General features: G+C 54.7%; 1 protein-coding gene across 1 annotated transcript in view; it reads right to left on the bottom strand.

Moving 5' to 3' along the window:
• Positions 1-1007: 1007 nt before the first annotated feature.
• DLG5 (discs, large homolog 5 (Drosophila)) overlaps positions 1008-10288 on the bottom strand; it is a 79046-nt gene continuing 69765 nt past the window's right edge. Inside the window, exons 28-33 of the mRNA XM_005864634.2 lie at positions 9350-9546; positions 6564-6707; positions 6223-6350; positions 4855-4964; positions 4054-4163; positions 1008-2678 (exon numbers count right to left, since the gene is read on the bottom strand). Coding sequence (XP_005864696.1) covers positions 2575-2678; positions 4054-4163; positions 4855-4964; positions 6223-6350; positions 6564-6707; positions 9350-9546 — 793 coding nt within the window. The 3' untranslated portion in view covers positions 1008-2574. The remainder of the gene's footprint in view (positions 2679-4053; positions 4164-4854; positions 4965-6222; positions 6351-6563; positions 6708-9349; positions 9547-10288) is intronic.

Raw genomic sequence — 10288 nt, 5'->3', positions numbered from 1 at the left:
GGGAAGAGACTGGACAAAAATCGTGCACCTATGGATGAGGACAGTGGGTGGGGAGTGAGGGCGGAGGGTGGGGTGAGAGCTGGAAGGAGGGGAGTTATGGGGGGGAAAAAAGAGGAACAAATGTAATAATCTGAACAATAAAGATTTATTAAAAAAAAAATAAATAAAAGAACCCATTCCTGAAACAAGCAGCGTTCCCTGCATACATTTACCCTGTAGGTGACGAAATTGTCGCAGCAACTGCCCCGAGAACGGCGCTGCGACTGGGCTGCCAAGGAGGTGTGGGCAGCTCTGTGGCTGGATGCATGTGGGTAGGGCTGTGCCCTGGGTCCCAGCCAGCGGACCACAGGTGAGGCTAAGTGCGGGTCCACGATGGAACCTGCAAGAAAGGACCAGCGGTTGGCCTGTCCCCACAGCAGCAAGAGGCTTTTCCAGGCCCCCAAGCTCCTCCACACAAGAGAAGAAGAGGGCTCCTCAGTGCCCCAGGCCTCGGAGCCTTTACTGCGGCAGCCCTGGCATCCTGGCTACTTCTCCCAGCCTCCCCGCCCCTGGAACACAGGCTGCTCCGGAGAGCCCTGCAGTGCTGGGGGCATTGTCACAGCCCCACCAGGCTGCGCCCCCCTCACTCCAGGCTGGGCCTTCCCCCTGCAGACAAGGCCTTGACTGGGAACATTATGGGGTCCCTTCCCCTTTGCTTTCCAGGGCCCAAACCTGCAGACCTGAATGTGAGCACCTGAGGGCAGGATCTGAGTCTTGCAATCAGCCACCTGGTTGCAGCCGCACCCACGCTGTGCTGGACAGATGGGCGGATGGAAGGACACACGGATGGTTGCATGGGAGGGGAGGAGGGAGTCAGAGAGAGGCTGATGCGGCAGGAAAAGGGGCTACTGATTACACTGGAGCTGGAAAGAGCCCACACATCAGCTGGTTCCTGCTGCCGGGGATGAAGGAATTTAGGAAGAAGCAGGAAAAGACGGCAAACAGTAAGTACAGGCGCCTTCATCACAACAAGTTACAGAAATTGACCTTTATTTATTGTACTAAAGTCTGTTTTGCTTTTGATACAAAGTAAGGTTTCATTACAGAAAATCCCAGTCTGTCGGAACAGTACCTGTGCACACTGTACCATCACAGTCCCACTGTCTGCAGCTCAGAGCAACGCCCTGAGAGCGCGTAAGACTCGAGACAGCCTCGTGTCTCAGCTGTCTGAGCTAGAAACTTGTACCTGTAAAACGAAGGGCAGCATTGAGGACCCAGACGTGTCTCTCTTTGAACAACTGTGCAAGAAAATATATCCCTTTTTAAAAAATGTCAGTATGGCTACACTATCATCTAGTGTCTAGAATTACAAAGGATAAAATGAAATCAAGGATTTCTTGCTAGTAAAATGAAATGTTAGGAACAGTATTAAAATATAGTCCTACCCCAGTGACACACGGAGCCCAGTACAGTACCTATTAACAACAGGACGCACAGTTTAGGGAGGAACCACGTCAAATCTGCAGCCAGAGATACCCAGCATCAGAAGTGCAAAAAAAAGAAAAGACAAAAGTCCCAACGAAGACATCTTCAAGGAGCACTGGGCATGCCGGGAGCGCTGCAGCCAAGACTAAAGGATCCTGCCCACTTTTTAGATTTCAACAGTGACAACACTAACCACTAAGCTCCCCCGAAGACTCTCAACTCAAAGTTTGAAACATTTTCCATGTCCAAAAGAGCTGACGTGTCTGCTCCCTCTGCAGTTTGAGAAGTACCCTGCAAACATTGCACTGAGAACGGCTGTCTCTATTTACAGAACCTACAGAGGACAACGGCATGCATCGGCTGAGCTTCCTGCCAGAACCAGTCGTTGGCGTGAGCCCGGGAGGCTCCGAAGGACAGAGAGAGGCGGAAACGATCAAGGCAGGTGGAGGGGAGATGAGAGGGCGTGCAGGCAGGAAGGAAAGTCTGAGACGAGTCTGTGAGATGCCAGTGTCGCCTGCCCTGGTGTGGGCAGGGAAACCACTGCCGCTGGTGAGTCGGCCCCACGAAGGCACTGGTTCTGCCACCACCGACGTCCAAGCATCTGCCATGGCGCTGTCCTTCCGGGAGAGACACCACCGAGGAGTAGAGGTTTTCAGAGCTCTGGTCCCACCACGAACCTTCCAGAGCAGAGCAGCCCATTGAGGTTCCAGAGTTGTTTTGCTGAAAACAGGAACAAAACCAAAAGACGAAAGCAACACGGGATGGACAGGGGCAGGGGCTGGGCACCAACAACATGGGCCGTTCAAGTAAACAGAAACAACCAAATACTTAGAAAGGCTTGTAAACTTGTGATGTGAAAGGTTCTCTGCAGCATCGCGGATCGCGGCCTCGGAAGGCTGGTGTGGAACCTCTAGCAGGAGTCCTGGGTGGTTATTGTTTTTGTCTTAAAGCACACGTGTGAGGAAGACGGTCTGTGTGTCTGCGGCCCACTGTCTGGGGCCCTGCTGGTGGACCCTCCTCCGGTGCTCATACTCCGATGGACTTTCAGTCAGAGAAGCTGAGCCAGGATGGACGCTGGTGACAAGCTGCCTCTGTTCCCAGCACAGCGGCCTACGGCGGGCAGGCTGGAATCCACAGGACTTTGCTCTGCTCTTGGCTGACCAAGGCCACGATTTGATCGCAAATGCTCGACAGGGCTCCTCCCTGGACGACCCCTGCAACAGAGGAAGACCCCAGGTTTGAGGCAAATAAATACACCCCCTCTATCTACTCTTTCTGTTTCTCCGCCTATTTTGAGCTCCTGCCTCTCTGCCGTCCACTCTCTTCCATCAGCAAGAAATTGGGGAAGAAAAAGAGTTGAATACAAATCACTTTGGCTTTTTATCTGTCTCTCTGGTCCACTGTTCAGCAGGATGCTGGAAGCATGGGCTTAAATGAAGGTGGGTGTCAAACTTTGCCAGGCTTCCCCAGCCCGTCACAGGGTAAGCAGATGTAACCCTGGGCATGACATGCGAGTAGGCCTGGTGCCCAGTCTTGCCCCTGGGGAGCCCAGCACATCGGAAAGCCATTTGGGGGCGTGTTAGGAAGGTCTGATCCACAGCAGAATTGTGCAGGAAACAGGGGTTAGGAGCTGGGCACCCCATGGACCAGAGAGGATTCCCAGCAGAGACGTGATGTTTCCATGTATGTTCCAGCCCTGCTCACAGGCTTTCAGCACCACGGGCCCTGAGACCCCAGCCAGGGCGGTCAGTGTGCTCCACAGAACACGCAGTGGACAGAGCGTGTCCCAGGTGCCCGCCGCTGGCATGACCAGGACTTGCTGGGGAGCGCTAGAAACTGCTATAGACATGTGACAGAATCTGTGTCTGCTGAATCTAATAAAGAAGCAAGGCCTGTATTTTATAAGTTTGGAGTTTTAAATCTTCATTTCTCTAGTAACTGTTAAAGTATTTGACTGAAATACTAGTCTGTGGTGGACTGGAAAGTCACACACACACACACACACATACACGGGGAAGCCCCAAGGTTGGTTCTGAGAACAACCACTGCACGCGAAGCACGGATCCCAGCAGCCTCCACGCTACGCCAATCACTGCCACACCTCTCCGCGCCCACACCCCACTAACCCCCCACAAATGACTAACGTTGTGGAAGAGGCTGAAAGCCACAGGGTCAGTGACAGCCAGCAGCTGGGCCAGGCCTGTGGCCGTTTGCTTCGCTTCAAAGACCAGGGATGGTAAGGTCGCAGCTTTTCTTCACCAAACCTCAAGGCAAAACTGACCTGCCTGGAGGTGCTGGGAGCACAGGGTCAGAGCCGCCCTGTGCTGCCGCCCTGAGACAGACCCGCCACTGCACACGTGACAGACCTGGGTGGACAGGCCAGACCATGGCCTGAGGCCAAATCAGGGAGCTTTACCCCTCAACCTATTGAATTCCTGACACTGCCCTGCGCCTGCCATCAGAGCATCTGAAGTGAGTGTTGGCAGGGGCATCACCGGCCCCCAGCAAGCATGGGCTGCGCCACTTCTAATTCTCTTCGGGACACCCGATTCCCGGCCAACTGCTGCTCTCCAAGCAACGCACACCTACCTGTGAAGTACCTACTGTACTCCTGCTCAATCTTCTGAGCCGTCTCAAACTGCTCTTTGGAATGCCTCTGTGTCACCTTGTCCTTCAGGTACACGGGGTCTCTCTGCTCCCTGTGGGGACATGCAGGGAACCGAGTGAGCCTCGCACTTCCCCGGCCCCTCCTCTTCCGTTCCTTTGTCCAGAGTAACAGGATCCCCGTGTGCTCCCTTTGGAAGCACAGCCACAGCCTGCAGGCTCCATGGGGAGCTCTGGGCAGAGGTGGAGGGGGGCACCCCCGTGCACGCACATAACGAGCAGACACCCCAGCGGCCCCCGAGAGCAGGTACCAGACACTTGGAAGCACAAACAGGCAAAAGGGAGGGCCCTTGATGAGCTGTTAGCCCAGCTGGAGGTGGGGGAGCAGAGGCTCACCCACGGCACAGCCTGCTTCTGGCAGAGCTGGGCGCCCAGGCCCGCTAGCTCCTGTGTCCTGTGAGCACCAGCTGAGAGGCAGGAGAGGGAATGGGGACAGGGCGGGAGAGGAGCTCTGCAGACAAAGCTGGACCTACTCAGAGCTAGGGCAGCACCCAAACAGGGCAGAGGCGGGCGGGCAGGGAGGAGCTGAGCCAGGCTAACACTGCCCGGCTCTGGACGTGTCAGCAGCTTGAGGCAGAAGAGTCGTTCTCACATGTGCTGCCTATTCCAAGGCCGACAGGCTGGTCTCATTCTCCCACTCCCACCCGACGCCCCAGCACCAACACCCTGGCCGTGGGAGCAGCAGCCCAGCCAGGCCCCAGGCCGGGCCCAGGAGCCCCCACCTACTTGATGTGCTTGGCGCTCTTGTAGTGGATGAAGATGACGATGGGGTAGATGTGCATGTGGTGCAGCCGCTCGATGGCGTGGGGGGCGACGTCCAGCAGACAGTGCCAGTTCTGCGGGGGGCGGGCAGAGAGTGAGCGCCGGGGCCGGGCCTGGGGGCTGGGCCTCGGAAACACCGCAGCCCTTCTGGGGACACTTCCGCTTCCTCTGCCACCAATGGGGCCCACCTGTCCCCTCACAGGCTCTTCCTCGCTCCACAAATGAACACTGAGTTCTACCCGTGAACAAAGAAGCGTGGCCATCTCTCATGAAGACAAGGCATGACAAACCGTGGGAAGCTAACCCCAAACTCCCCCCACAGCTGTCGGCGCTGTGGGGTCAAGGCTGGGAGCCAGTGCCCAGTGGGGGCTGGATGGACGACTGCAAACTCCCTTTCCTGCCTTTGCCCAGATATGGGGAACTCTTTAAGCACTACCCCACCTTGCCCTCCGATGAGCAGGGCCTGTGGTGGACGGGAGTGTCTGTCCTTGGGGAACTGAGACTGAAATGCACTTACAGCCCTAAGAGGCCCGGGAAGGCAGGGCCTGAGGAGCACCCACAGCCTCGAAGGTGCCTTTCCTACACGCCCTGAGATGTCCACTTTCCCTCATGCAAGTGGAGCCCAGAACCTTCTAGAACCTAAAGACCCACAGCAAGGGCTGCTGGCCCACCCAGGGGCAGGGTCCTGACGGAAGCCACGGGCCCTGTCCCAGCAAAGGCACAGGAAAGCTCTGTATCCAGTTCAGCAGACATGTGTGGGACCCAGCTGCAGACCTCCCTGAAAGAGGCACCCGTGCACAGGGTGACTCCTGCACCCCTCCCTCGCACCCCCTATACATGGTGACTCCTGCACTCCTCTCCTACACCCCCTATACATGGTGACTCCTGCACCCCTCCCTCGCACCCCCTACACAGGGTGACTCCTGCACTCCTCCCTCGCACCCCCTACACATGGTGACTCCTGCACCCTCCCCCACACCCCCTACACAGGGTGACTCCTGCACTCCTCCCTCGCACCCCCTACACATGGTGACTCCTGCACCCTCCCCTACACCCCATGCACAGAGTGACTCCTGCACCTTCCCCTACACCCCATGCACAGGGTGACTCCTGCACCCTCCCCCACTCCCCCTACACAGGGTGACCCCTGCACCCCTCTCCCTGACCGGCTTCCTCTTCATGAAAGTGGAAGCACAGAGCAGCCATGGGTCAGCCCCAAGCAGACTCATCCGGACTGAAGGGCATGGGTGAGCTCACCAAAGGTCTGGGGCTGCACGGGGCAGCACCAAAGGCTCCAACAGGTGCAAACCCTCGGTCTGAAGCAGCAGGTACCTTTTCTGTGATCTCCTTTATGGAAGCCACCGTGGTCACGTCGAAATGGCCGCTCCTGCGCTTGTAGTCGACAAACAGGCAGTCTTTGACGCCTCGCTCAATGGCCTGCTGGGAGGCCTTCATCACCTCTGTAAGCAGACACAGGCTCAGGAGGCGGCACCGCGGAGCGCCCTGCGGGGAACTCTGCAGAGGGGCCCTAGCACCCAGTCCTGCCGTCCTCTCTCCAGAGAAAGCCGCAAGCTACTCCCCATCTAGCCCCGGTCAGAAGGGCTTGGAAACACTGGGATCCGGCCCAGGAGATTGAGGGAAAGGGCACGGGGACGAGCATGGGGGGCCCTTACCCAGGGGGCATCTGCAGAACTTGCTGGGCTCCTTGTTCACCAGCATTTCCTTCACCACGTCCAGTAATGGCCCCAGGATCAGGACGGGCCTCAGGGAGGTACAGTCTACTTTCTGGACCCGCTGGTAGGCAAGGCTCACCGAATCTGAGGGGGGAGAGGGGCAGTGTCACGGTAACTGCCTGGGGCGAGGGAGGGAGAGGAGCTGGGGACACCGTGGTCCCGTTCTTGCTAACTCCCGGCAGGCTCCCTACTACACTCCACAAACCCAGCGCCAGGCAGTGTGGCCAGCTCACCCGAGTCTGCCTGGAACTTGCCCAGTCTTAGCACTCGCCCACGTCCTCCTGGGCACAGCGGGGCACAGTCATGCTGGAGTCCAGCACAACTCCCCCGTCTGTGAACACCCGAGTCATTTCAGCACCTCGGCTGCTGAAACCCTTCCTTCCGTGTCGTAGGCCTGCTCACCCACCCCCACTCCTCATTCTCTGCTCTAGGGATCTGTTGCCCAACAATGCAAGTATCCATAACGCCACTGCTGCTGAAACCCTTCCTTCCGTGTCGTAGGCCTGCTCCCCCACCCCACTCCTCATTCTCTGCTCTAGGGACCTGTTGCCCAACAATGCAAGTATCCATAACGCCACCGAGCTGGATACTTAAAAATGGCTATGATGGCAGATTTAATGATATGTGTTTTTACCACAAAAATATCAAATGACAACTAAAACTAAAATATGCAATTTCTGAAATAAGAACGTGTTGAACACAACAGAAGAGTGCACTGTGAACAGGAAGACGGTCAGGAGAAAGCACCCAGGCGGAAGCATGGAGAGAAACAATATGGAAAATGCCGGGGGGAAAGTGTAAAACACGTGGGGAAATGGTCAAAGAAGTAAGACAGAGCCCTGGCCGGTGTTTCTGAGCAGTTAGAGCATTGGTATACAAACCAGAGAGTCACGGGTTCGATTCTGGATCAAGGGCATGTACCTGGGTTGCAGGTTCAATCCCTGGCCCTGCTGCTGGTCGGTGGTACAGGAGGCAACCGATTGATGTGTTTCTCTCACATCAATGTTTCTCTCTCTCTCCCTCCCTTCTTCTCTTCCACTCTCTCTAAAAATCAATGGTAAAACAATATTCTTGGGAGAGGATTCACCAAAAAATAATAATAATAAGATATAGGAGAGGAAAGAAGCGCCAGAAGCAGCTTTAAAGAAACAGTGGTCAGGCATTTTCCAAATGACACAGTTTTCCAAACTCTAAATGTATGTGCACTTGTCTGTACATATATTATACTTCAATAAAATGAAAAAAGAATTAGTCACCATGGGTTAAAAAAAAACACTACTTACAAGAGATGTTTAAATATAAAGCTACAAAAGTTTAAAGTAAAAAGATAGGAAAAGATGAACTGTGTGAACATGAACCAAAAGAAAGCTGTTATAACAGTAACATCAGACAAAACAGACTTTAAGGCAAGAAACATTCCTAGAGATAAAGATGTACATCTCATGATGATAAAAGGATCAGCTCACCAGGAAGATATAACAATTCAAAAGGTGTATGCACCTAAAGACAACTTCAAACAACAACTGATGAACTAAAAGGAAAAACAGACAAATAGCTATTTTTCAGAGATATTAATATATCCACTGAGCACACAACAAATATGCCTGAGATGGTGTCTATGGGAGAAAGGGAATGGGGATATTGAAAGTGGAGATCAAAGAAATAAAAGAAGAAAAGAAACAGAAAACTAAATAAGTGAGAAACCCAAGAGGTCGGCAGATTTTTTCTATTAAGGGCAAGATGGTAAATATTTTAGGTTGTAAAGGCCAAAAGGCAAAATCAAGTACCTATAAATGCTGTCTTTCTTACACTTTACCATGTAAGAACCCAGTTTCAGCAAGCAGGCAGTGGGCTACACTCCGTCCAGGGGCTGTGGGATGCTAACCCCTATCCTGACTCAGAGTGACAGGGAGCCTGAGGCCTTAGTTTAAGACATTAAGAGGGGAAGGAGGGGAGAGAATGAGGGGAAGGAGGAACGGCTGCCTGCCTTCTGCTGCTCACTGCCACCTCCACACCCAGAAGGGCTCCTGTTCTGGGACAGTAGACACATTCCAGGGTCCCAGGAGCAACACACACAAGCACCTCCTGCTTTATGGGACGAGCACACCCACTCCTCAAGGGCAACCTGCCAGGGGATGTCTGGCTCCTGATGCAACTCCAGGTCGGGCAGCACCCAGCCCTGGGAGGATCTTGTAAAAATCATGAATGGACACAAAAGTGAGGCCAGAAAGGGGCAAAGATCTGCAGAGACCAGGGGTCCTTGGCACCACCAAGTAGTGCCTGTCCTTCCCGAGTAACAGGACCTGCGTCACTGGAGGCCAGGATGTGCCAACCAAAACCCTGCCTGGGTCACGCTCTCGCACATGAGAGTGGCCACCGAGACGCAGCAGAAGCTGCAGGGTGAGCTGTTCAACAGCCACACTCAGCTGAGACACACTTCGCCTGGCCCCTTCCTCCTTCCTGCTGCCGGGACATGGGCGTGATGGCTGGAGCTGCAATGACAGGTGGTGACCATGGGGAGGCCTTGAGGAAGGAACCCACATCCGACAGACGGCAGACTGAAGACAGGGGCACCACCACGCCAACCCAGACACCTAACTCTAGACGACTTCTGTGCAAAAGCAAAGCAAACCTCTAACTTAGTTAAGTGGTTGCTGTGAGGATTCTGCGGTCAACAGCCAACCCGATCCTGAAAGCCCGTCGGCAGAGTGAGCTCAGCCACTTGCCTTCAAAGAGTGGAATGGAGTCGTTGGAAAAGGCGTCCAAGGCGAGGAGGTCTTTCCCATCTTTGGACCCGCTGCGCTTGTGCTTGTGTTTTCTTCGGAAGAAGGATCTGCGCGCAGCCGCGGACAGCGTCTTGGAGGCGTTGCTGTCATCTTTGACTTCCGACATGCTGAGCCTCCTGGAGAATTCTTGGTCCATCCTGCACCACAGGGAATGGCAGAGCTGGGAAGGGCCCATCTCCCGCCCGCCTGCCCCTGAGGAGGGCGAGGGCTGGAAGTCCAAGCTCCGTCCACACTCCTCTGCAGGTCTCCTGGGCACTTCACCCACCCAGGCCACCGAGGAGCCCTGGAACCACTGCTGTGGGGCGAGCTCTCAGAGCAGGCAACATCTATTCAGATGGCGTCAAAGGACCAGGACAGCCTTCGCTGGGAGGCACTGCAGGCCACGCTCCCTGCCACAGGGGAACGGAGCTCTGATGCACGCTGCAGCACGAACATTACACTAAGTGAAGAAGCCAGTCACGGAGACCACAGCTCTATGATCCCTTCCCTACAAAGCCCAGAACAGGGAAACCTATAGACACGGAAAGTAGATGCGTGGTTGCCTAGGGTTACAGGGGGGGCAGGGAAGGCAGAGAGGGACAGCTAACGGGTCCGGGGCTCCTTAGGTGATGAGACTGTTCTAAAATTTGTGGTGATGGTTGCACATATCTGTGAATATACCAAAAGCCACGAATCATACACTTCGAGTAAATTGTACAATATGTGAATTATACCTCAATAAATCTGTTAAACATTTTAAAAAGCTGTCTCCTCAGTAGCCACTGTGCAGCTGACCTATGCACGGCAGTGACTTGCGCTAGAAGCAGCTTTCAGACAGCGATTTTGGAAGACGAGTCGACCAGAAGCCGAGATGAGTAGCAGAACGAGTCCTCCGTCTGG

Source organism: Myotis brandtii, unplaced genomic scaffold, assembly GCF_000412655.1.
Source record: "Myotis brandtii unplaced genomic scaffold, ASM41265v1 scaffold190, whole genome shotgun sequence".
Lineage (NCBI taxonomy): Eukaryota > Metazoa > Chordata > Mammalia > Chiroptera > Vespertilionidae > Myotis > Myotis brandtii.
The sequence above is the reverse complement of the archived record's forward strand: the minus strand, read 5'-3'. Positions and strand labels throughout refer to the sequence as shown.